Below are 27,521 nucleotides of genomic sequence, written 5' to 3'. Positions count from 1 at the left end.
AGCATTAAGTAGAGTATCCATTTTACACCAAGCAATTGTAAACTCTACAGAATTATTGTATCATTTAAAGTTAATTTCAAACTCTGCCAATTTAGTTTACCAGCCTACGGAAAGTAATTTGTTAAATTTAGAAGAAACTATTTGTGTAAAATCTTATATGAAACAGGATCAGATAACATTTATTTTAGAAATACCATTGATAAATAATTATACTTACAATTATTATAAGATATACTCACTTCCTATATTCCAAGAATCCCAAAACGTTACGCTTTCCATTTTCCCCAAATTTCCTTACCTTTTGGCGAAGGGTTTGAAATACTTACCGATCGTAACACCGTGTCGCCCGCTTGCCGCCGGCGATCGCTTCCTGTGCTCTACGAACAACCAGGCTCTACATAACGAGCCTACCTGCGTGGAACAGCTGATGAGGTTCAGTAAGGACCTTACCTCCTGCAAGCAGCACCAGATCCAGCTGGAAGAAGTAAAACTCCAGCAGCTCAACGCGAACAACTGGATTCTGTACAGCAGACTGAAAGCCACGCTGACCAAACACTGCGACAGCGAAGTCAGTAAGCAGTCAGTCTTCGGCACGTACATCATCACCATCGATGAGCCTTGTGACCTGGAAATCCATGGCCTGCAGATCCACCATCGACTCTACATTTCATCAGACATCGTAGAACACATACCGGTGATTCACCTACCCGAGCTACCTGTAAACGCAACGCTATCCGGTGCACGCGCACTCAATATGCATGGAATCAATTTGGATGAAATCAAATACATGTCGTACGCCCTGAAACACAGTGCAGCAATCAGTGCTAGTGAAAATGAAACAGACACTTCTTATTTTACATACTTTACATTTGTATTAGTTTTGATTCTTTTTATGTTAATTGTGTTAATTGCCTTCCGCAAACATGTAAAAATTTTATGTAAACGAAATTATCGGAATACTCATAAAAATGAAACTTCCGATAATTTCTCACTTAGGGAGGGAGGAGTTATGCATCCGTCAGCTCCCTCTGCTCTAGACTAAACAAGATAAGTCATCACTTTCCACTCTACAGTGTAAGCATTCGTAGAATTGTTATTCACATAAGAGATGTGTCAGCAGAACTAAATTGTAAACACCGTACTGGACGACTGCGATCGGCCACAATATTAAATCATTATTAAATCGCCTCCAACTCGGCGAGGACGTGATCACTTAGTTTAATTAAATATAATCCTTTTTAAAAAGCTTCCACCCCGCTCCCGAAATCTGACTAGGTTTATGATAGTACCTACTTAAGTCCAATAAATAAATAATAATCGAAGTGAGATTTTTAGAATGATGGTTATCATTCTTTTTTTTTCTCTACATTCCAGACAAAATTTGATTATGCTTTCGTTGCTGAAATTATCTAATTTCAGAGTTAGAATTGCGAGTTGCGAGTCAATTTTATATTCGCTTTTGAACTTTTACAGAAAAGTAGTAAACAAACGACAGTAACATAAAATAGGGGTATTTTATGTCATCCATAAATACGTTTACAGCGATAAAATACTAGGCGAAATGCCTTTCTGCAACAATGAATTCAAATATTTGCAAACTGTAGGCGAATAAATCGCATAAAAAATATATGATGCATTGTATGCATGATGCAATGTGTCGGCGGAATAATAAATTGCAATTTAACTCACCCGCTTCCAAACGCTGTGTTAACATTGTTGCCGTTTCGACTTAACTTTGTTAATCTAGATTAAATTGAACGATCATGTACCTACCGAATACTTTGAATAATCCGTCCAAATATTTTCGTAGTAAAATATTGCACGAACTTTAAACTTTACTTACATTGTAATTTAAAATTGCTGTGTTTAAACTTTATCTACATATAAGCATGCAATGTACGTAGGTACACGGATAGAATAAAAAGGGAATGCAAAGACATCAATAATTATCCAAAAAACTTGTGCTCTGCTTTCCATGCGTCAAAACAAAACAAGACAATAACAAACTAACGGCACCATTTGCTCACAAAGAGTCAACTAATCAAACCTTTAGCCTTGGCGCTACATTAGGTCCCTTGGGGCAAAGAAAGGCAACAAACACAGACTGTCTCCGACACAGAATAATAATGGGGCACGCAACGTGATTTATACGTCGCAACACATACAGCAAAGCCAATTTCCCCCACACTTTCATTTAGTTTCACTCCTCGTTATATGAACTCGTGAAATGAGCGATTATACTCGGACGCGCACCGCAATTTACCACCCAATTATACAAATGGGAATTTAGGAAGTAATTGGGTCGCGTACAGCTGCGAATCAGTAATGCTCATTTCGCTTGATCATTTCAGCTGTAAAATAAGTGCCTAATAATAACTTGAGAGGAGAGAATATTGCTGGAGTGAAATAGGCTTAAAATAGGCTTCATGAAGTCTTACTTATTATAGCTGAAGTTTAAATACACGCTTCATGCTAGACTTATTACCCCCAGTAGAAAACAGCGGTTAGGCTCGCATAACTTCTATGATTGAAACCACGTCTTGTTTCATTCACAACACGAGGGAAACTTTAATTTATTGAACTTTTTACACAATAAGCTCCTTAAACCCAGCAATACAGACATATTCGCCGTCGTGTCCGAAGTGGAAGGCGAGGGATACAGGCTGAGCGTGTACAGCGATGACACCGTTCCTCCATTCGGGCCTTCTCTGCCGTGCCCGCCCATCTTCAACGACCCACAGCTGTTTAGGGAATTCTTATTGGTAAGTTAAACGACGTTTAGTTACGATTCAAAGTGATTAAACGATTTGAAACCATTGAAATGAGAAAACTTTCGTAGCATGTAGGAATAGCTACTAATAAATACTGCTGTGATACTGGTATTGCAGCAATATGAAATAAACTTTTGCAATCACCACGTTCTTAGCTACCGTAAAGTTCTCGAAGCTTGCACACATAAACGCATGGCATTCACTTGGCATATAAAGCTTTCCTAGCTCTCGTATAAATTCACGATCCTGGCGCGTATGTTTTATGCACTTTCTAACAAAAATCTTCAAAAAACAGGTGAAACTGATGAACGGAGAGAAAGCAGCGTTCCAGACGCCGACATTCGCGCTAAAGAGGCAGCGCACACTCGACACTCTTATCCGGGACATCTACGCCGAACACTGCTCTGATCATAAGGTGGTGAGTCTCATACTTTACACACCACATACTTACAATACTTACCAATAAAATCTAATTAATATAAACGGGACATCCCTAGAGAAAAACAAAACCATTGTAGGCTTGTATAGTATAATAGGTACTAAGGTGAAATGACGTACTGATCTTCACTAATGACCTACACAAATTAATTAAATAGTCTTCTTCTCATGGGACCTAATCCGATTGATAAAGATAGAATCTCAATCTAGAGCAAAAGAGATATAGAGATCTAGAGCAAAATGCATCGTCCGACTCAAACCTGGCATAGGATCTTTTCAGAGCTGATACTGACACCGGATATACCACACCATAACACCACAATAATATTTACAGCATGCCCTATTTCCTATAAATTCGACCTATCCATAAAACAAAGTCGTCAGGGTATCATCATTTTCAGCCAATGCTATCCCGCCGCGCGCTCTCAGACGTGTGGTCCGGCGGCGCCGGCGCAGGCGGCGCGGGTGCTGCGCGTACGGAGCGATTCCTACACGTGGGGCAGGCGCTGAAACTGGATGCAGTGTTGCGGGGCGACGCTCCTACGAGTCTTGTTTCTATGGGTAAGACAACTTATACAAGTGCCTGCTTTATATGGGTTTTCAAAATATTGCTCCTGCTTACTCCTCAAACTAGTTTTTACAGTGCCATTTTGACTGGGACACCCGTAACTGTCGCAGGATGAACTGAAGAACTATGTTAGAGAGAGCCCTTGCACGAGGATGATGTCCAAAAAACATTGATTTATTATCAGCAGGAACAGGACTAATATGCCACCTCAAGTCAACCAAGAACAACAGGTTTACAATCATTTTGGAAAATTTATATAATTTGGAGCGCTGATTTCTCTAATAGGCCTACTTCCAGCTGCAGCAAAGCTTCTCCCAGCTCAACTTCTTTTACAAGATATGTCATTTTCACACAGGTTCTGGAGGTTCTCGCCGAGCGCCTTGGGAAGGTCGCGTGTGGAGATCAGCACCACTGCCTGCGACTCCAGTCTGTGCAGAACAAATGACGGAAGGCCGCCTGCTATTGTCTACAACGTCCAATACTTATATTTTAGAAGGTACGCTTGTTCAAGCCAGTCATATACCTGCACTATCTTAAATTCCATCTATCAATTTGAACCACAACTCATTAGAGCACCCATTTTCTGATTCAAATATCATGCCCGAGCAGACTTGGATAAACCTAAGTACGTACTTCACGACTCTGAATTCAAAAACCAATATTGTTCCAGAGAGCGGAACAACTAGAGTGGTCCTCAGATGGGAAGGTTGCGTCCGAATGGCTCGGGTGAGCGAGCGAGCTGGTCTGTTCAGAGTAGGGGCCCGCGTGGTAGCCGGAGGGGGGTCCACGACAGGCGGCGCGGGGGGCGCGGGCTTGTATGCGCTGCCCATACAGGAGCTATGCGCAGGGGCATGGGCTATGAGGCCGCTGCAGGACTGTAAGCACGCCAGGCTGCCGCGCACGAAGACTGCACACTGCTTTGATTTGCTTGAATCTGGTAAGATCTAGAGTACTCTCATTGAAATAAATAGAACAGTTCATATTAGTGGCCTTTACAGGTTGGTCTACAACCAGCGCAATAGAAATAGGCAACATTTGACACATCACAGGAAGGAAGCAGACTGCAAAGTTAATTCATGTTGAATTATGAAATCACAGAGATTTCAATATCACTAGATTTTTATTACACGGAGGAAGCTGAAAGGTTTCTCCTCCTTTAATTTGCCTTTTGTTACCAAAAATATTATTACAGGAGAGAGCGGTAAAACAACGCTTGCTGTAGCGATCGGTAGAAGAGTTATGCTTATGATTGAAGAATCCAAGACTGATAGTGAAATGGGATTCGAATACACACATATCAAGGTTTGTAATACTTTAAAACAATATTCTTGAAGAAATATGAGTCCATTACAATAAGATTTTCTTCTTTGTTTGCAGGATATCCAATTAAGTGAATCGCCTATATTAATAAAACTGATGGACGGAGAAGTAGGGGTAATGGTAGTCGGCTACAAGCACCATTGGGAAGTTTTAGAATCCAGTAATGGACAGGTATCTATCATTAAACACAACCCAGTCCCTCATAATAATAGAAGCAATTTTTACTTGCCGTTATTTGATATTCCAGACCGTAAAACGAGCGGACACCTCGGAAGACAGTGGACCCCGTCGTGGAACCCTCGTCAACGCTTTACGCATCGGGGACGAAAGAGACGGCCAAATAGTTTTATGTTACAATCGTAAGCACAACTATTTACCCAATTGATCATATTAGAATCAACTTCCAAGCAAAAATAAAATGGTATATTTCTTTTTCAGATACATGCCACTTCGAAAGACTAACCAGCAAAGGGTTGGAGAGCGACGGCGAATATGATTTCCATTGGACGACTGTGCCAGCAGCAGTAGGTTAGTTATTTGACAGAAACACATACCTTTGTATATCAACGATTCTTCGATTATTTTCTCTCTCTCACATTTTCCCTGTAGCGAAGAAGGTATCCTCGCTCTTTTTTCACCTACGATAGTCACTTCTTCTGTAGTTATGATGAAAACATTTTTCAGTGTGCGCATTTCCATACATAATGGCGTTTGCGGAAGACCTCTTAGAGATACGACTGGTGGCCAACGGCTCGCTGGTACACGCTGCTTGCATTCCGGGACTAAAACTGTTGTGTGGACGAAGAGTGAGTAAGACGCTTCTATGCTTTTATTTTCTTGGCGTTACCTACTTATGAATTGACAACATTTCAACTTTAGCTGATCCCGGACAGCTCCTATAATGTTTGCTGTATTATTTGTTCGTCGTCAGTTTATTGAATCAAATTAAAACTATCCTTACTAAGGCTGCGATTTGTTTCATTTACCGAGGCGAGGTAAATGAAGCGATTCTATAGCTTCTTTCTCGCACATCTCTGGTGGAAACGCAGCCTTATGTTATAAATGCGACAACCGAACCGATTTAGTTGAAAGATTGGATATACTTAGTTTGAGACCCAGGGCATACCATAGGATCGTTTTTGTCCTGGTTTCTGTGAGAGACCAAAATACACGCGAGCGAAGCTGCCGACAAAAACTAGTCCAATTCATAAATGGGAAATTATTTTCCTTCTCCATTTTAGGACATCTTCTACGTGGCTTGCGCACCCGAGTACGTTCCCCTGAGCCGGGAAATCGACCCGTGCCTCGCCATGCACGAGTACGAGCTGGCGCGCCAGATGAGCAAGTGCGGGCCCTACTCGCTGGACGAGGACGAAAACAACGACAACCGGTATAAATTAAGCTATTTTCGGATAATAACTATTATAGTCTACCTTCAGTTGCATGCACTACTGATGCAAGAACCATAAAAATCTGTCTAGGAAATATGGGACACAATTCCTACGTTACAAACGAGCATTTCATCAGGAAAGTTCAGCAGCGTTCTATCTAACCATAGGTAGATTTGATATGAGAGACAAAGATACTAGACCACTTCACCTTTCGTTCAATAAATTAACTCCAGTTCTACTTTTCCTTCAGTTCTATTCTTCAGAATCCTGTAGGTCCATTGTTGAAGATTTGGACGTAAATCCAACTCTTCAGCAAAAAAACCGCTACTATTCCGCTATAAGTTAGACACAAAGGTTTCCTTTTATTTTTCACCAAGAGTCAAAAAGGAAGTGTAATGAAGTTATGATTTAAACCCTATCCGAATATCAACAGAGGCGAAGGCTGCAACCAGAACAACAGAACCCCAGAAAACAACTCCGAGTCGAGCCGCAGCAGCTCCATCTCGTCGGAGCAGGAGAACATGCGACCGCCGCTGCAGCGCATGGCGCCCATATCGCCGCCCAGTTCACCTCAAGGTTAGTACTGTAATTATTACTACACTGAATGTATGCCGTGTGGTGACGGCAGAGTAGAATACATTTGTCACCAACCCCTACTCTTCCCACGGGTGTCGTAAGAGGCGACTTAGGGACTACACATCAAACAGAGAACGGGCAGCAGCACTCTCTGACAAACATCAATCTTTTATACTGCGATCTCCAACCCGCCAGCCAAGCGTGGGGATTATGGCAAAACCCTCCACTATAGTGGAGAAGGCTCATAGTCCAGTAGTGGACTGTAAAGGGCTGTTGATGATGATGATGAATGTCTAATGACACCATTGACTGGTATAAGATAAGGTCATATTCTCAATATTTTTTTACAAAATCGATAAAATTTTCCTTCTTTCAAAAGTTTAGTTTTCTAGCTAGGAAGTTTCATTTTTCAAAACTTTTTGCAAGCCTACCTACGTGTTCTCCTACGTCTCCTATTAAACGCTATACGTGGCGAACGTCAGCGTCAAACGTTCCTTTCGACGTCAACGTCAGAAAGAGACCAAGTACATTCTATAGTAAGCATTGTGACGCGGCTTACGGCTTGACTTATACAGCGTTTATAGGAGACCACAACCTAAAACTTTATACCAAAATCTAGCACTTGTCTCTCAATTTTTAGAATTTGGCCAACATTGACCCTGGACTGGATACGAATGGTGCTGTATGTTTTGTTAATAGCACTGTGTTCTTCCACAGTGTTGCCAGAAAACAGCGGGCGTTGCGTGCGCATATACAAGATCCCACAGAGCAACTTGAGCGCTGGCGCATACCAGCGGCAATCCGTCTCGGCGGACCAAGTCGTGACCTCGTACTTCTCCGACAGGTAATATAATTAACAACCTATACACTGCTGCTTGAATTTCAAGGTTCTAATATAACATGCTGATAAAAGAAGTTTCAAGAATCTAAACAGTCGTACCTGGTTGTAAAAGAGTTCAGACTTCTTTAGAGTTCAGAAGTAGAAGATCCCTTCTATGATCTGAGGAAATAGTAAATCTTAGATAGATACGATCAATAAGCGTGGTGGTTCCGAACTGCAACGCGGCTATTGCGAATACCATATTGCCATTGTGGGCAGTTGTTAGTTCGATGAGCAAGAGTATTTTATTTTCATGTTAGATTTGGTTGTTACAGCACAGCCTTAACTACTTTATTTTTTGTGTCACCTACTTTATGCCACCTTAAATTAATTCCAGACCAAACAGCATCAGGCAAAGACTAGCGGAATTAAGACTGGACAGCAAATCACGGGGCGGAGGCGACGACGAGACCCTCTAAACCGTTCCCAACTGGACCCATACTTAGTTATCGAATACGGAACCAGGTGCACAATTTTAAATAATATTATATACAAAATACTAATTAATGTTGTTACATAATTTGTTGCTGTATACCAATATTGACGTTTTAGTTCGAGTAGTCATGTTTACGTAGACGTTGGTGTAGATACTAGATGAATTAAAATAAGTAGAATGATTGAAAACCTTGTGATATATGAGTGATCGTGCGCAAATGAATTTCAGTAGAACGAATCGAGTAAATATACTACATACATGCATAAAATTCATTATTGAAAATAAAATAATGTTGTATTTTAATATTGATAGGTTGATGATATTGTATTAAATAGCATTATGATAAAATACTTTAAAATATTTATAAATCAATAATTTAGCTTCATGTTTCGTTTGGAAATCATCATAAGTATACATACTTATTACATCTTCGTAATTATAAGATCCTTTATTGTTATTCAACTTGAATGAAACATAATTTAAAAACGTTATAAACTCTAAATTTAAGTAAAAATATTCTACTAAGGAAATCTATCGAATGAATTACAATTATATGCACAAATAAATTATTATGCTCAAATCATGAATTACTCATACTTTGAACATAACATAATGATCAAGTTAAAATTTTAGTCATTCACATAGATTGTTCTGATGTTGAATATAAAATTTGGATTATAAATTGTATTTGTGAGAACGATCTAAATATATTTTTAACATCTACAAAGATATACAATGTTGTAGAAAATTATTCTTCTCAATAACATCGGAAATAAAATAATAATAAGATACCTTTATACCTAGTCTAGTCAAGGCAAATGCGACATGTAAGACAGAAAGTGATGTATAATAGTTTTATATAGTAGGAACAATATAATCTTATTAATACGTCTACTCGACAACAGAAAAGAAGTGCCATCCAAATATTTGGTTATCTTTCTAGATTTGTATAAATAAATATAATAAATAAAACTGTAATATTTTGCGATGCAAGAGAATTGAAATCTTATTTAAGGATTAATACAGTCTTATCTTCAATGTACATAAGAAGCATTTAGTATTACTTTAATGATGATGTTATTAATCATTACCCTATTATTATTCGGAATATTATGCAACTATTCATCGTTAGATTAGTAGGACGTGTTTCGATGTTGAGTGTACAACTGGAATGTAAGTTAACCAAAGAGGAAAAGAACCAAACTGATAGGAACTAAGTCTACATAGGATATTTGTGTATTTGCTGATGAATATTTATAAGTCCTAGGTCAACATTTTAATGTGTAGAAAAAATTAAAAGAATAATAATATGATGGAAAAATTACTGTATTTCTGGTGTCTTTTTATGTAGTGAACAAACATTAAATTGTACTTGTGTTTTAAAAACAAAAATTATTTTATAATATTGTTATAATGCAAAGATTACAAAAACGAGGGACTAGTAGTATTTACAATTAGTTCAACATTACAGAGAAACGAAAATAATTTATTTTAATTATTGGTAAATATACGAATAATATATTAACTATTATATGTATTTCTACACAAATAGGAATACCACGATACCAGAATCTCATAGAATATGCACGTAAATATTTTAGTATGTACTATAATAATAAATAAACATAAAAAACAAAAATATATGACACATGAATGATGGCAATTTGAATGGGCCTACCATCATACCTAAATTTGCAATTCTTGTTTCCATAAATTGTGATAAATAAAAAACCAAATTATATGTATAAAATATAAAAACTCAGATTATAATAAAGAATATATAAAATATATACAAAATAATATTAGTAGATGAGTCATACTGGAGTTGATATTTACGATTGTAATTTATTCATTGATGTCAGCTGTTCCAAACAGATATATACCTATACAAATTAGGGTTTTACTCTGTTATTTTCTCTGAGGTTTAAATAAATGTCTGTTCAATATTATGTTCTTTTATTTACAAAAACAATAGTCTAACAATATGTAAAATATAAATTAATTGTATACTGTCACTATAATAACTTAGGTTGCTGCTTCAAGGCAGTAATGTCTAGAAATCTTGGCATCTCACCTGCTGGGGGCGATCGTGAAGAGTGTGGAGTACCTGAAATAATATGAAACATTGTAAAGAAACAAGCACTTAAAAATGCTGTATAATTAAATCGAATATTAAAAAATTTAAGCGACAATAGCAGAACTGTGAAAAGTGTCGGACTGGCCGACTCGAGATCCGAGGATGCGGGTTCGAACACCGTCGCCGCTGGTGAACTCACCCAAGAGAGGTTAACGAGCAATTTGTGCAAAAAAAAAAAAGAAAATTATGCGACTTTTATAGCCTAAAAAAGTAGAAAATATTTTTTAAAATATAAATACATAATTAATTACCATGCAAAAGTCGATGCCTCTCCATATAATTTCGTGTAGCAAAGGACATGTCAATGGGCATAGCAGAGGGCTTCAATGACGGCGGTGGCTGCAACACTGGTGTGAAGGTCCCACCGCTCAGGTACTTAGCAGCCAACTGGTTCATCTTCAGACTGGTGTCGGTGCTAGCTGCTCTCACGTGTGGCTGATGAATGCCGAGAGGGTCATCTCCAAACTTCACCCTGTAAACATTTAAATAATCTGAGATTATCTTCTCGGTATACTGGTGATATGACTAACAAGAGTTGATGGGGAGGAGAGGGGAAAATATGTAACCAATAAAGTTCTCATGTGTGGGCAAGATATTTTTCCAGTCTTAATCACGCAGTTAGTTAGAAGTTAAGGTTCAAATCACTTGAGGATATGTTTCATTTTGAGTTGATATGCTGAAATCTGTAAAATAAAGGATTCAGTCAGTAGGCTTGTCAATTACCTTTTAGTAACACTAAGATTGGTTTTGTCAATTTGCATCTGCACACGTTGCTGTGTATTCCTCTGAAGTGCACTGGCTGAAGATGGCATCTCAGAGTCTTGGAGCACTCCATTCACACGTGTCTGTAAAATATAACAACTTTAAACAAAAGAAAAGTTTTATAAATTAATCTATTATTTCAGTTTAATTTCAACTTACCATTACTTTATTATAATAAGTCCATCCAACATTGGAATGGTCATCACTGCTGGAATCTGAGCTGTAACAAAAATGATATAAAATTAAAAGTTTTCTCAATTTTAGTCAAACAACATTACAAAATTATTAGTATTTAAACTTACTCGCTATAGTCCCTCACATCCAGATACAAGCTCTGCTCAGGAGAAATGAGTGGAGTTGTAGCATTGTCCACTTGGACATTGTATAAGCTGAGTTCATTCAATGTTTTGTCATCATTCAAGTTCTCTGTGTACTGTGCTCCACAGTTGATACTCTGAGAATTATTATCTTCTCTATTGCTAAAAGCTGCTCTTTCAGAAGGTATAATACCATCCAGAAAGTTTAAATGAACCGGTTGAGTGGTAGATACCACCTCTTTAATGCTGATCTGAGATCTATTACACTGTATCTGAGCATTATCTGTTGTCTGTGTGACAATTTCTTTGTTGATCACTCTAGAAGTTCTAACCATTTCGAAACTGGTCATTACCCCTATTGATATCTTATGTTGGTTTTCAACTGTTTCAAGAGCTATCTGCTCTGTCATGCAGTTTTGTCGCACATTGTCTGGTTTACTATTATTAGCTGATATGAACTTGTCAACCTTCTCTTGAAGAAGCTGTAACTGTTCATTCTGAAGTTTGATAATCTTAAAGAGATCTGATACAGTGGGCTCTCTCTTTTCTTTAACGTTATTTTGCTTTTCCACCTCCATGCAGTCATGGTTTTTATTTTGTTCATACTTTTCTATGGACCAAGTTTTTTTATCAACTGCATTTTGAGGTTGATGTTTATGGAATAACTCCATCTCTTTACATTGACAAGTATTGGTTGGTGGTTTCACTGGCATATGATAGTTGCAATGGTAAGTATTATGTGTGGATGCTAAACAAGGACAGTGGTTATGAGCTTGAATTTGGTTCCTGTTAATCAGGTGATCAGGTAAATTGTGTTGTGCATTTTGTATAATTTTTACACAGTGATGACATCTACATTCATAGGGAATTGTAGATTCTGGTTTCATTGGTTCATGAATATTCTTCTGCTGATTATCAAGCATTGGGGAAACTTGTGTACTAGCTAGTCTCATAAGTTCAGCTTTCTTGCTAAGAGGATTGTTTTCACTTGATAAACTCAGTCTATTCATCTGAGTCTGTAATGGATTTATATTCTCAGAAAATATTTTTTGTATATTATCTCTTTTTATAAAGAAATTATTATCTTGAGCCAGATTTTCTACGGGTTTATTCACTTTGGTATTTTCAATGGAAGACAACACTTGAAATGGTACCTTTGGGGATTCACTAGAACCAAGTGTGTTGTGTGAATTGCCAGGTTTATTTAAAACATTATGTTTTGTAAATTGATGCTTTGTATAACTAGGTGGATGTCTGGGTTCATGATCTGAACTATCCAGCATACTCAACTCCAGGTCATTAGAAGGCCATCGAGGTCCATGTTCGTTGATACTTTCCACATTAGTTTTCGGTACTACGGGATACGGTGAAGTATTGCTACACTCATACCTCTGAAATGGATCTGGACTGTATGGCAATATTCTCGGGTAATTGTAACACAGGTCTGGATGCACTGCCTCCTGCCTTTCCATAAAAGGTCGGGGTGATTGACATTCTGAATCTTCCATCGCTTGACTACAGCATCGAACCGGAGACTCAAACCGCACTTTCTTCATGGATTGATACAACAAGTGGCAAACAAGGTAAATTGTACCGTCAAGCTACAAGTGAATGTAGCAGAAAGGATTACATCACTTACACCGAATGCTGAGTCAGACAGTCTGAAACTCGTTATGTACATAAAATTACAAACAAAATTAAAATGTACATTTGAATACAACGTTCACGTTTCAAAAATCTCTCGCATCACAACAAAAGCGGATGTGACATTGACACTGACATATCTGACATTTTAAGTTTTTTTTATTTATTCATGTTTCACGGCTCGGGTCTAGTCCATACCAGCCAAATCTTAAAAAGAAAGTATGTTCCGAAATAAGGACGAAGGCGTCGAAAAGCATACATCAACTCGGAAAGGGATCGTACCTGTTTTGCTTTTCTCCTCCCGGACTATGCAGCTCGTGATCGTGAAACGTGAAAGACGAGCCGCAACCTTGGGGAGAGTGCTCGTTGCTATAGTGTATTGCAGCTGTCAACAGTGTCAAATATGTCAAATTTGTTGTGTCCTGAGAGGTTATACCATTTTTGAGAAAATAATCAAATAAAATTATATTTACAATTCATAATGAATAGACAACTCTTAAAATTTATAAATCCGTTATCAACTTTCACCCGTTCAAAGGGCTATAGAGCTCCAGGTGGAATTCGTTATCCAGGAGGCATAGTGTACTATCCAAGGTAGGAATTAGAAGCTCATTACCTATTTTCTTTCACTGCCTGCTTATTATAATTACTACAAGGCTCTGTAAACTATACGCCCAATAATAATTAAGATGATAATCACAAAAAATATTTTTAGCTTGTATAATAATAGAAAACTTAGGCCCTATCGCTGATTCATGAATAGGGCCGGTTATTGGGAGGATACATTAACTACGACAAACTCAGACATAAAAAAAGTTTATTACAAGAATATGCACTGGGGTGTGTTACTCAGAATTCTCATAATATTGTCATTTTCATTAAGTTTCAAGTATGGTTGCTTATACTTCTGTACGATAATACTAAATATTGTAATTTACAGACAACCAGATCACAAAGATCCTGAATATACACCTTCAAAGTTGTTCAGAGTAGAAAGGATCAAATCAACAAAAAACTTTCCATGGTGGCAGAAAAAAATTTTAGCTGACATGAAAATTCATGAAGAGGTAGTACACCAATATAACACTTATAATGTGTGTTAACTATAAATTATTTTTTATTGACTGTACTAACTTGAGTTTTCTTCTTCTTTCTTTACAGGGCAAAGTAACAATAGTCAAAAACATACCGGAAAACAATATGAGATTGTGGAAAGTAAAACATTTGATTAAAGTGACTCCTATTACTTTCCCATATGGAGAACCCACTAAAGATGACATCAATTACACAATCTTGAAAGAAAATGGCCAGTGTATAGTTATGAAGACTTTGGAACCTGCACCCAAACAGATTGAAGCATTAGAGGAATTCCACACAGATGAAAAGAAAATGGACTCTGATACAATAAAGAGAGATTCTAGGTATAAATGGAATAATGCATACAATGGAGGATTTTAATTTAATTGCTTTAGATATTTAATAAAATATGTAGTGTTTATAAGTTTTTTATTTATTGATTTATGGTGTATTAAACATACTACTTATTCCCTATTTATAACTACATACATAATTAATTTAATCATCTTCATCGGCACCTTTAACTCTTCTCTTGGTTAGTAAATAGTTAAAATATTCAGGAGTTTTGAAATAATTTTCTAATAAGATAGCTTGTTTTGATCCAAGTGAGAATCTGGCATCACTCCAAGACACTACTAGAGTTGGCTTGAGTTTCTTGAACTCGTTTAACTTAAATTCGTGTTTATTGATCGTGTTGTACATGTGGCCACGGAAAACTGCTAAATAATTATCACCGTCTTGGTACATGCGTACAACATATTTAGATAATAATATCTTCAAAGCGATATGAAATGCAACAAATGCTCCAATGTAAACAAGACATTCTGTGGCACTATTAGCTATGACTACATCTTCTCCAAATACAATTGGATCGTTCATGGTTTCTTTATTAAATTGAAATATGCCGTAGTACAAGCCACTGCCAGCCACAGTAGTGGTGGAAACTGTTAGATACACTGATAGATAGTTCAGCCATTTCTCCATAGGTGCTTTGTATATTAACTGCCATCGTCTAGACACATTATCCTGTTCTCTCCACCGATCTTGTGTTTCCATAAATTTCGTAGGATGTTGTGTCGCATAATTTACACTGAAAATCTTCAGTAAGTTAGCCTGTTTGATAGGTCTTGATAACCTCAAAATGTTCATGTTTTTATATTGCAGAACTTTCAAACTGAATACACATCACAAATTGCTTTCAGTTTTTCAGGTTCTATTCAGTTTGTGTTTTTTTAGGTTATGTTATTTTGACAGCTTGACTCAACTGACAGGTAAATCAGCTGGAATAAAATAGGGTTGCCCTTGCATTTACGGATACTATGGATACCTGATACCGATTACAAAATACTCCTCTTTTTTGTGCCACACAGAGCCCACCATTATGGAGGAGGCCTATAATGGCCAGGGAGTCAGGCTTAAGTTAAAGCAACAAACTGCTTTTTCACTCGAGAAAAACTTTAGTGAGATGGATGGTTTGTTTGTTACTTGTGTTAGATAATAATTCGATCTAATTTATTCGTCCCGTTTTACAACCGGTTCCCAAAATATTATTGTCTGTATCTCGATTAGGATTAGTGCAAATTCAAAAACTTTGAACTAGTAATTGTTTATTTATTTTCAGACAACCTCATGGTGTTTAAGTTTACAAAAAAGTACAATAAATATATTAGAATTAAAAATAACAACAAATAAAGTAATTTGTGATAGTGATAATACATGTAAATAGTAACCTAATGTTAATGAAAATAATTTACAGGGTTACTTTGAGCAAATACATAAATTATAAAAAATCTGCTGTTTCTTGACGAAGCTAGTTGGTATAACAATGGTCCACAGTCTGTGGCCCACTATCATACTATACCATACCACAGTTCCAACTACCCATTTCCGTTTTTTCTTTCACCCTCATCAAATGGCAATTCTTAGCGCTAGAACAAGACGCCATGACCACGAATTGGTGGCTGACTGTTCCTCTGTGATAAGCTCAAACTAACCTTGTATTAATTTAAGATTTCGAAATGCAAAGTGGACTTTTAATTTGCGGAAAATATAAAACTAATATTTCATAGAATTTATGACAAAATCATAGAACGTACTTCAATAAACACAGCCGTTAGGCACAGGTACATACATAACTGTATGTGTTCAAAAACACTTATTGCTCAATGATATTATATAAAAACAAAAGCAGATATGTTATAAGCGCTCGCGCTGTGAATACTCAAATACGTCCCAATTGGGACGTCTTGTGTTTAGTCTTCGTGTGGCCTGCGTCGTGCGCAATCGCGTGCGTACCACACCGTAAGTTCCTGTGTTCTTACCAAAATAAATAAAAAATGCCATCGTGTGTGTTTCGAAAGTGTACCAATTATGACTCTAAAGTAAACAAAATACAAGGGATCTCTTACCACATGTGATTATGCAAAATTATTTAGTATTTATATTTTCAATTATTTATGCAAACAATCAAGACGCCATGCGCCATGTTCAAGTTAAGAAAGAGAAAGCGATCTTGTTTTGACGTTAGAGCGATAAGGATGCGTGCGCTGCGGACATAGATTAGTTAGTGCAGAATCGTTAAAACTATAGCTATCTCTTTCATTTGCGTGCTATTTCGTATCTTTTGTTTCACTTATCAGTTACATTTGTCAATGTGTGCAATTTGGAATAGCTCGGCACGGATTAAAATCGTAATTTCTATGAACGTAACATATCTATAGTTCTTTAATATCATTGTTATTGCTTGACAACCTAAATGAAACTAAACCATGCTAACTAATTAAACATTTCGTAACAAATAATATTGTATTGCCTTATATTAATATGTGTTACCCTATAAATGTACAAAAGTGATAAATGAGAGCAGAATAATTAACTTTTATTTAGCTTACAAGGTTTTTTCCATAATTATTTTTTACGATATTTAGGTACCTCAAAACAAGGAAAACCGGGATTTTTGCTTGTCTTATTTACTTGTATTCCTACAAGAATACTAGACAATTCCAATAAAAAGGTTATATTTGCGTGAATCATTATTTTCTAATTTCCTCAAACTATCTGTGAAGTAGATTGCAAGAAACTATACCTACTTGCTGATGTATATGTTACGGTTAATGTGATAAATTGAAAATTATTAATAATAACCGGTTATTATGAATAATTACCGACAGTCGCGGTAAAAGTGATAAATTAATCACATTTAACAGTGATTATTTAATAATTCAACCTTAGTAGGTAACAAATTTCATAAAAGAGAACAACATCTTGTGTACGTGCTCGTGTACAACCAAACTTTTGAACGTTTTGATATCATATATTAATATAATTTGGCATAATGAGTTTGGAATGTTTCTTGCATAATATTACTTTTCTATGATGCCCATAACATAATGTTTTGATTTAAAGTGAAAAATAGGTTAAGGTGCGGCGGGGGTGGCCCTTGGGCCACCTCTAAGCCGCCTATTTAGTTTTATACACACTTAAACGACCTCATATTAATCACATTTACCAAATCATGCGGTAATTATTCATAATAACCGGCGATTATTCATAATTTTCACATTTATCACTTTGACCGTAACATATATTTATTACATCGAGGATGAATTCACACTTTTACATAAACGATAATGAGATCTGTTAAGTATCCACTAGGCCAAATACATATATGGAATATGCCTTTGTTGCAAGCATCTAGAGTACAGACAAAAACCTGACAAGTGCTGATCTTTAAGAAGGAATTTAGTGATTAAATAAAATAAAATTAAAACGAACAACAAAATATTAAAAATATTATACAATCCACATGACGTAACTTGTGTCAAATCTGGAATCACGATTAGATGAATTATTAACAAACTCATAAAAAGTTTTATACTTAAAAGTTACATGATTATTTTATGCGATTGAAATACCTAACTGAATAAAAGTTAATGTTACTGGTCGGCTCAGTACTTTGCACGAGAAAAAAAGTATTAAAATTGAAATGACAAAATAGTGACGTCACTGTTTTGAGATTTAAAAAGTACGTTTTGGTAGTGTCAACCATGAAGCTAAAGATAAAAATGGAGGGCAAAGTTGGAACAAAAACTTGAGTCAAATACCTACTTATATCTATCTCGCTCTCTGCGGCCCTACCTCTCTTTTTAGTGTGAACTGTAGTATTGCTATCTTCTGATTTAAATCTCCTTGTAAATTCTTCGAAATAGCCAATTCACTAACCAAATCAGAAGTTAAACAAATAAATAATTAATATTTGAAACTAAGATTACCTAGTTAAATAAAAAATCACAAAATTGTCGGCCATTTAGGTTTAATGTGTTGGCGAATCAGGGAATTACAATCCCAATTCCTGGGTAATCGGTACCATGTGGCAACATCGGCCCAATCCGGCCCATCATGGCGGTTGTTTACTATTTTGTTTATTAAGCAGTTAATTTCGTTTGAGATTGTTTACAGGAAATAATCATTGTTTTATCACAAGAATTGGTGCAAAATTTTGTAGTGCGTGGTTGCGGTAGTACGTGGTGTCCTGGAAGTGACATAAGATTCCACGCGTAAGTGTTTATTTCGTGATTTCCGACATTGGATCATTGTAAACATTTTTCACATTTTTTACAGTAATTTCTTCCTAAAACGTTTAACCAGTAATTACACTTATCATTTTTAATGATACCTATGTCAAGAAATAAAGATTTTACATTGGTTTCATTGAATTTGAGCAATTTTATATTTTTTGTTTATTTAGAAAGAGCGAGTCTGCCCACAGAGAGCGAGATAGTGATACTTAGTTTGTGCTTCAAGTAGGTATTCCGAGTGTGGCCTCCATTTTTATCTGTAGCTTCATGGTGTCAACACGTCTAGATGACCCACGCTGAACTGTCCCACCAAACTCAATGACAGGGGGGCGCTACCATCGTTCAACTATATGGTTTCCAACATGGCAAAAATCGGAACCAGCGATCCGGTATTGACGGTGGCGCCCCACTGTCAATGTCATGCATAGGACAGTTCAGTATTTTGGAACTTTATTCTCTAAATTCCATTGTCCACCGTGTCTCTCTAAACACTTGACATTATGTATTACTTTGCTCTATGCTCAACATTGGCAAAACCAGTGTGCTTCAAATTCGCACCATTGAAGCCATTAGACAGAATAATAATAACCAATCAGTAACAGTACCACGTTAGTTTTCACTTTTCACATTTATCTGTCTATCATATTATTTCAAAATGGGATTTAAAAGTGTGCAAGGAATGAAAAGATATCACAATATTTGTTTCCAGAAGTGATTCCAGATTTTCAAAAACTATTTTGAGCCCTTATAGTCCAGTAGAATTAGCTTTTAAATCGGAAATAATTCCTACAAAAGATTTTATTGTTTTAATGGCTTCATTGGTTGCCCATTAAGACTCTCCTAAGTTTTCGACTTCGACGGAGTTGTGCTTAAGTGGTGGGGGCCCCCGAAAGAGGCATTTTTTCGCTTTTCCGGTTATACCGCGTAAAGGACTTACCCTATCAAAAAGTGATCTTCATGACGGTTGAAGGGCACTTAATCCTGCATTGAATAAGACCAAATTCATATGTTTTGGACAAACCGTTCTCGAGCTAATGTTCGGCAAAGTAGAAAATATACGAATAATTAATTACCCTCTCCACGTCCAATGGTTTGTTACCCACAGGCTTCCAAGTCTTGAAAAGGGCCACCTCAACCAGTGTAACCCTATCAAGGCTTACGAGCTTGATGCGCTTATCCTTGTTCGTCCCAGCCGTTCCTTAACTGCGGTTGCTGCACCTCTTCCTGGCACTCACCTGAACGACTCTGTGTTACCTACTGTGGCTGCCCCTCTTCCTTGTATCCTCCTGCATAACTACGTTGCCTAGCCGTATGCCTGGTCTAAGGTTCGACGCCAAAAATCAACAACAACAAGTTCATATTAAAACGCTGAAGAGTTTTTTGTTTGTTTGTTTGAACGCGCTAATCTTAAGAATTACTGGTTTGATTGAAATCATTATTTTTGTGTTGAATAGCTCATACATTGAGGAAGGCTATAGGATATATACAATCACTCTACGACTAATAGAGACGAAGCAGTAAAGAAAAATGTTGCAAGCACGGAAAATAGTATTTAAACTATTTTCACGCGTACAAAGTTGATTTTGTGGCGTCGAACCTTGGACCAGGCATATAGCTAAGCAATGCAATCGTACAGGAGGGTACAAGGAAGAGAGGCAGCCACATTAGGTAACACAGAGTCGTTCAGGAGAGTGTCAGGAAGAGGTGCAGCAACCGCAGTTGAGGAACGGCTGGGACGAACAAGGATAAGCGAATCAAACTCGTGAGCATTGTTAGGGTTACACTGATTAAGGCGACCCTTTACAAGGCTTGGAAGCATGTGGGTAACAAGCCATTGGACGTGGAGAGGGTCATTAATTAAACGTATATTTTCTACTTTGCCGAACTTTAGCGCGAGAACGGTTTGTCCAAAACATATGAATTTGGTCTTATTCAATGCAGGATTAAGTGCCCTTTAACCGTCATGAAGACCACTTTTCGATAGGGTAAGTCCTTTACGCGGTATAACCCGAAAACCGAAAAAACGCCGCTTTTGGGGGCCCCCACCACTAAAGCACAACTCCGTCGAAGTCGAAAACTTAGGAGAGTCTTAATGGGCAACCAATGAAGCCATTAAAGCAAAAAAATCTTTTGTAGGAATTATTTCCGATTTAATCAATTTTTGTGTTTAATTCTACTGGCCTATTAGTTACATTTTTAATTCGCATTGTTTCATTTGATACTTTTCTTTTAGTGTGTTTTATGGTATTGGTATTCTCTTTTTTAGATTCTTCATATTTGGAAAATAAATACTGACTGAATGTGTCATCCTTTGGTAAGGCATTTTCTTTAGGCGCATATTGTTTTTTAACGATAACTGGGAACTTTGAAAGGTTGTCGCTAGAGTTCTTTAGAGAATCCATCAGATTTACGTCGAAAGAATCGTTGATACCTTTTTTAACCTCATTACGGGTGTTTTCTTGAGCATCTAGGGATGGTTTGACATCGGCTTTCTTGCGCAAACTTCCTGGCAGTGCATTCGATTTTAACTTAACTAGTGTTGTATTGACTACTGAGCAATCTATTTGCATTAAGGTCACGTGATCTGCCATCAGTGAATCTGAAAAATAAAACGCGATAAATATCTACCACACCTTTTTTATGCTCCAGAAATATTTTTCGATTCCAGTATCGATTGACCGGAACTCACCATTGCCAGTCCTTGCTGGAAGAATCAGGGCCATTCTTGGGGGCCTCGTGACATTATGCGAAACGGCTGGCAGTAACAAATGCTCTCCTTTACCCACCCCCACCACATAAAACGTGTCATCCCTCCGTTGCAGGGCTTGAAGCAAATCAGTCCATTCATCAATATTGAAGTCATCTACCGACTTCCTTCTAGGTTTGTAAAGAGTTTCGTAATCTATCACAGCACTTTCATCAAAGTCTAACTCTTTGTTTCGTCTTAACCTACGAAGGCGGGATTTTTCACGCATATTTTTAGCTTGTCCTTTTGTACTGGGGAACTCGACAAGATTGTCTTCATTCAACTTATTGAACAATTTGTATGTTTCCAGAAATCCACCTAGAAAAGACAATATTCGTTAGTATTTAGTACACATGAGTAGAGACGCGGCACATAGCGATATTTTAGCATGACTCATTATGAACTGAAGTAGGTGATAAAGGTATCGCAAAAAAGCCGTTTTTATTTAATTACCATTGATTTTTTCCCTATTTAGATAAACTCTGCGTTTAGACCGTGCCGCATCATTGGTCCAGTTCAGGGTCTTTCCGCCACCGATCCAGCGGTTAAGCTCGCCTGCTATCCGTATGCTCTCTGTATGGTTGATATTCGAGAAATCGGTAGCCGCTATGGTTGAATTTTGACAGTCTATTCCGAAAGTGGCATTCTGGTCTCCATCTGTGAAGATAAAGATTTACATTCCATTTACTATACAGATAGGTTAACAATTGACCATAAATTCAAAAAAACTATTCATTGTAATTTGCATACTAGTTTTATTTCTTTACAATAACAATAACCATGTTTTAAAATAATAATCAGGGTTAGTTAATGGGATTCTTGAGTTTTATGCGAGTATTCAAATATTCAATACCTAATTTTCTTTTAACGACATTGGTAAATATGTAGGCAGCAGTTAACTAACAATAAAATTGTATTTACCTAAGCTCACATTGACATCTGCGGTATCCGTCCAAAGTAAATGCCTTGAATTATGCGGCTCCGACGCAGGCCGGCCGACAAACGGCTTCGTGTTCCACCTGAATAAACAATATTACATTAGCATTTATATTGTGTTACACATTACGCAAACATGAAATTGACGATACACCTACTTACCCTATGACATTGAAATTCAATGACACCATGAACACCATTGCGAAGATAACAGCAATATTCTTTTTGGGTAACAAAATTGACGCGTCCACTCTAGGTATCTGAAAAAAAAATTAATTAAATTACATCGACACATGTATCACTTGCGAATAATGATTTCCAATAAGATGAAATACGAGTGTAAATATAAAAAAAAAATCGTGAATATTCGCGAATACGAAGGAATGCTATGAATATTCGTTTTATGCCTAAATTAGAGGGTGTTCAAACCTTTCGGCTCCTCCCATTGCCATTGGTATCCAATTGGTCTCTCAATAGCTTGTTTTCAAGTCGCAACCTGGCGATCTCTTGATGCGCTTCCAACAGTTGCTGTTCTAAAGCTGTAACGTATTCCTTTTTCTTTTGACGCGATTGACATGCAGATTCTCTGTGAATGAATATCACATGATAAGCAATCGTTTTTCCATAAAGGCTAGTAACGCACCCAAGAAAATACAAATTCAAGGCATTTTGGTATGTGTAAAAGTGCTCTTTATTAGATTATAATTTTTTTTTATATGAAAACTATGATTAAAAACGTATCGTCTATTAAATGAGACTATAATTTATTCAGAAAGAAGTCCCAAAGAGAATATGCAGTCAGTAAAAAAAACAGTCTTTGTAAGTAGTTTGTACTTTTTGACCTCTGGTCTTACCTGTTCTTTATCATTCTTTGCTGTTTCTTGATAGCTCTTATTTCAGCTTCGCTTAAATGTGACATATCTATAGGAGGTGGGCTACTTGGCACCTCAGCCTCAGGAGAAGGCACCATCGTGTTTTGTAAAACGGCTGTAGTTTGGGCCACATTGTTTGTCACAACTGGCTTTGGACTCAAGACCACACCATTTCTTGGAGGTGACAACTGAAATATAAACAACTGGGTAAATATCAAGTATTTACTAGAGGTCAGTATCAATGTTATCAGTTACAATAAGGAAAATACATTATAATATTTTACTAGATTAGAGAAATATATTATTTACCTGAACCTTATACCCATTGCTATTATTAACACCATTAAAATTGGCCATTGGTAACGGAGATATGGCAATTTTCCCACCCTTTGTACTTTCAGCAGGTATCACAACAGCTGACGGCTTGGATTTAACCAATATATTGGATCTTTTAAGTATAGCAGGAATTTTCTTTTGCTCCACAACCAATTTAATTTGTTCATTTAATACATTATGTTTGTCTTCTTTCACATGATTGTTTATTGTAACATTTTCATTAACTACTTTGAAATAACCATTTTGTATGTAATTATTTCCTGAAATAAATAAATCAGGTTAAGTTATATTGATGATAGATAGAGGATACATAAATTTAAGTGTTTATTCAATAAATTACCTTGGATTGGTTTCATATCACAATCATCAATTTCTGTTTTAACACCCTGTAAAGTTAAACAAATTATTGCTTACATTTTTTGATACTAGAACTTTCATGGTTCAAATGATAAAGCAAAGACATACCTTTATAACACCATTTTCTATGGCCATTACTGGGCCATGTCTTTCAGGAGGTGGTATATTGGTCACAACATTGTTGGCTGGTGGTTGTTCAGGTGATACTAAAATAACAGTTCAGTTAATAAACTACTAATAATTAGTGAGAGAAAAATATTAAACATTTGACATTAATAAAATTCTTACCAGATTTCTGCAAAAATAGTTCAACATCTTCTAATTTAAGGCTATTTGAGGGTTCATCTTCCAATGTGGACAGCCAATCACATGGGGATTGTGAAGATTGTCTGGCTGAGGTACAACTGGACCCGCTAAAGAAATAATTCAATAAGAATCATATAACATAATTTGAAAAACAACAGTTGATAAAAATCTGAGAAGTCAAAGGGCAGTCTCAGAACTGCTTCACAACAAATGGCAAAAAAATTATTATAAAATGAGTCTAAAAATGGGAATTTGAGAATAAGAATAATACTTTTTGTAATCATCTTCACTGCCAGACTCCGAGCTACTGCTGTTAGGGCATGACTTCACGCTAAGTATAGGAGATATTGGAGGCACCAAGATTGGTGCTGCATCGGCTAGTATCTCACTGGGCGACGCATCAGCTGCATCGAGGAGGGATGACCATTGGTACTCCTTTGTTAGCTCATCTAGGAAATCATCACCTGGAATACAATTGAAACATTACATGGTAATACCAAGATGAGACAGTATAAATAGAATTCCTTCAGAAAGGTATCGTGAATTTTTGTAGAAAACATTAAGCTAAACATAAGCACATTCATAAACAAATAATAATAACAATCAGTGGTTGGATTAAGAATCAGTTGCATGCATGGTAGGTAAATTTTTTTAATGCATAACAAGGCAGGCATTTGCTTTCAAGTATAATAGGTTTTCGTCTATAATTAATTAGACAATTTAGTTGATTTATCGGAATGAATCGGAATATGCATTACTATTTTAATCACAAGTCCAACAAGGAAGATAGAAGGCTTGTGAACTTTGATTAGATAGATATTAATACGCAGATAATTCTAGTCTACGCATATACCTATTAGTAAACAGAAAGTATTCAAGGATATGTTCAAACAAAAGGTCATCAACATGTACCAAAGCAAAGAACACCATTGTTTTCATGAATTAGCCGGATTTGGCTAGGCTTTAAATACATTTAAATAGTTACCGTAGAGATATTCCTTGCTATCTATCAATAAATCGGCATCCATCAGTATTAATAATTTAGATTATTGCACAGTTATTATAATAGTATTTATCAATTCATTGTAATTTTATCTCGCACAAAATTAAAACACGAGTTTACACGACAACAAAAGCCATTTCATTTTTTTTATCTGTATGTCGCTGTCAGAATGGAAATGTCATCAGTCTGTCACTAGTGATGCCATAGGTACAAGGTATATTAAACAGTACTGTACCGTTATTCGAAGCCTTTATAATGAGAGTAGTGTCTGTCTTTTCCTGTTTGAGTACTAGTTTTGACCTAAGCACGCCTCAATTAGCGACACTAGCGCCACCAACGGTAGCTCGAAACTAGGTTTCGATATTCTCGCCATTGGTGTTTTAGTTCCCGTTCGAGACGGTCGTACAGTCTGTCTATAAAGTCGTGACATGAATGTTTGAGGAACTAACATTATTCATGTGTCTGGCAACACCAAAGATCACCAAACATATGTACATCAGCTGTCATCGAGAACAAGTTGTGGCAGTGGTGCCAGATTAGGCGAATTATCGCCATTTAGGCTACCTTCGGGGGTCAAATGGCGACCAAAAAATGCAAACGGCTACCGGTAGCCATTTAGGCTACCTAGAAAAAAAGATCGGGCTATTTAGGCTATTTCAGGATTACCTTGGAAAAAGAAATTTTTCATATAACAAAAGTAACGAAACGTAATATGCACATCCACCTAACACTTAATCTGAGACATCCACCGTTCTTTCCATTCGGTCACTCTTTGTAAGAGTGAGATAGAGCTATTGCGTACAAGTATAGATATAATAAGATACTAGCTTTTGCCAGCAGCTTCACCCTCGTGAAATTTAGTTTGTCACAGATCGTCATAAATTATAGCCTATATTATGTTATTCTGGGTTATAAAAATGATATTGTAAAGTTTCATCAAAATCCGTTCAGTAGTTTATGCGTGAAAGAGTAACAAAAATGTTAACATCCATACACACTTTCGCGTTTATAATATTAGTAGGATAGGTATCTCATCTAATGGACTTGGCGTAACTTTAAAATAAACGTGCTCAGTACATACATTACGCGCACATACGATTTAAGAAAGCAACATGGCCGCAATATAGGCAATCAGCTGACAGGTGTGTGTGTGTGTGTGCGCGTGCGCCTGTGTGTGTGTGTGTGTAGTTGTCAGCTGATTGCCATGCTGTTTTCTATCTTGTATGTACTCGGCACAAGTCAGGTAGTGACGTCATATGAAAATGTTGCCAGAATGAGTAGGTACTGTTAATTGTGAAAAATATAAAACGTTAAAATAGCGGTATCGTTATAGCCAATGAGCTGCTGTCATAGTGACATTGACGTATTGTCAATGTCACGCGAGAATCAAACGTCAGAATAGAGGGACGCGCGGAGACGACTCCGCGCGCTTTTGTGCTAAGTGATGAATTGTATCTAAAATAAGGCAATATACTGTGAAAGTTGAGTATCCAGTGTTTTATTTATGAGAATAGATCGACCGGCCTCTAATAGTTCAGAAGTGAGATCTGAAACCTATGATAGTAACGTGATTTCAAAGTGTTCCAGGTGACCAATGTTTCGTGTGATTTGTCACGAATATTAACACAAAACGCCCACGATCCTATGATTATAATGGAAAATGATGAAGAGAGAATGTCAAGGAAACCACGCTGACAACTGTGTGGTGTGAGATGCAGAAAAGTATTTAAGTACGAGAAATGATGGACGCAAATTATGAAGATACTCCCTCCGTAACTTGGCTTGTGGTCACGTAAGTGGTGAACAATTTGACTAACGATGGCCCCAGAGCAGGTACGATTTATTATTATTATCGATTATTCCAACAACAACAATATTAACACATTTCCTTTTTGAGCAAAATAATGCATGGAAGTGAATGAAGCATCAAATGTTATAGGTATTGTCAGTCTTTACTGATAATGCCAGGAATGTGTGTGAAAGCTATGGTATGTGCTCACTTTAATTGCAATGCCTAATAAACTATTTTAGTAAATCAAATTAAATTGAACGGTGTTAATTTGTTCATGTT

At 36.8% G+C, this 27,521-nt stretch overlaps 4 protein-coding genes across 4 annotated transcripts in view; 2 read left to right on the top strand and 2 right to left on the bottom strand.

Annotated features, from left to right (window-relative positions):
• LOC135078295 (GTPase-activating Rap/Ran-GAP domain-like protein 3) overlaps window positions 1–10,326 on the top strand; it is a 122,817-nt gene extending 112,491 nt beyond the window's left edge. The window contains exons 11-24 of the mRNA XM_063972894.1: window positions 2,620–2,762; window positions 3,067–3,189; window positions 3,611–3,770; window positions 4,133–4,273; window positions 4,448–4,714; window positions 4,970–5,079; window positions 5,155–5,268; window positions 5,345–5,456; window positions 5,536–5,625; window positions 5,782–5,903; window positions 6,339–6,487; window positions 6,922–7,064; window positions 7,782–7,908; window positions 8,282–10,326. Of these exons, the coding sequence (XP_063828964.1) occupies window positions 2,620–2,762; window positions 3,067–3,189; window positions 3,611–3,770; window positions 4,133–4,273; window positions 4,448–4,714; window positions 4,970–5,079; window positions 5,155–5,268; window positions 5,345–5,456; window positions 5,536–5,625; window positions 5,782–5,903; window positions 6,339–6,487; window positions 6,922–7,064; window positions 7,782–7,908; window positions 8,282–8,363 (1,883 nt within the window). The 3' untranslated portion in view covers window positions 8,364–10,326. The remainder of the gene's footprint in view (window positions 1–2,619; window positions 2,763–3,066; window positions 3,190–3,610; window positions 3,771–4,132; window positions 4,274–4,447; window positions 4,715–4,969; window positions 5,080–5,154; window positions 5,269–5,344; window positions 5,457–5,535; window positions 5,626–5,781; window positions 5,904–6,338; window positions 6,488–6,921; window positions 7,065–7,781; window positions 7,909–8,281) is intronic.
• On the bottom strand, window positions 10,320–13,559 carry LOC135080583 (uncharacterized). The gene is made up of 5 exons (XM_063975257.1): window positions 11,582–13,559; window positions 11,439–11,499; window positions 11,241–11,362; window positions 10,769–10,989; window positions 10,320–10,487 (listed from the first exon to the last, which is right to left on the bottom strand). The coding sequence occupies exons 1-5, from the start codon at window positions 13,150–13,152 to the stop codon at window positions 10,396–10,398; spliced, it is 2,067 nt and encodes a 688-aa protein (XP_063831327.1). The 5' UTR covers window positions 13,153–13,559; the 3' UTR covers window positions 10,320–10,395.
• A 72-nt stretch (window positions 13,560–13,631) lies between these two features.
• On the top strand, window positions 13,632–14,741 carry LOC135080593 (large ribosomal subunit protein uL30m). Its single transcript, XM_063975268.1, has 3 exons — window positions 13,632–13,834; window positions 14,181–14,307; window positions 14,402–14,741. Exons 1-3 carry the CDS (start codon window positions 13,722–13,724, stop codon window positions 14,696–14,698), a joined length of 537 nt encoding a protein of 178 aa, XP_063831338.1. The 5' UTR covers window positions 13,632–13,721; the 3' UTR covers window positions 14,699–14,741.
• A 1,532-nt stretch (window positions 14,742–16,273) lies between these two features.
• Window positions 16,274–25,580, bottom strand: LOC135080526 (cyclic AMP-dependent transcription factor ATF-6 alpha). The gene is made up of 13 exons (XM_063975174.1): window positions 25,433–25,580; window positions 24,719–24,911; window positions 24,430–24,554; window positions 24,250–24,347; window positions 24,125–24,170; window positions 23,758–24,044; window positions 23,431–23,636; window positions 23,006–23,162; window positions 22,739–22,836; window positions 22,562–22,659; window positions 22,094–22,297; window positions 21,584–21,958; window positions 16,274–21,493 (listed from the first exon to the last, which is right to left on the bottom strand). Exons 1-13 carry the CDS (start codon window positions 25,473–25,475, stop codon window positions 21,045–21,047), a joined length of 2,379 nt encoding a protein of 792 aa, XP_063831244.1. The 5' UTR covers window positions 25,476–25,580; the 3' UTR covers window positions 16,274–21,044.
• Window positions 25,581–27,521: the final 1,941 nt, after the last annotated feature.

Source organism: Ostrinia nubilalis, chromosome 2 (assembly GCF_963855985.1).
Source record: "Ostrinia nubilalis chromosome 2, ilOstNubi1.1, whole genome shotgun sequence".
Lineage (NCBI taxonomy): Eukaryota > Metazoa > Arthropoda > Insecta > Lepidoptera > Crambidae > Ostrinia > Ostrinia nubilalis.
The sequence above is the reverse complement of the archived record's forward strand: the minus strand, read 5'-3'. Positions and strand labels throughout refer to the sequence as shown.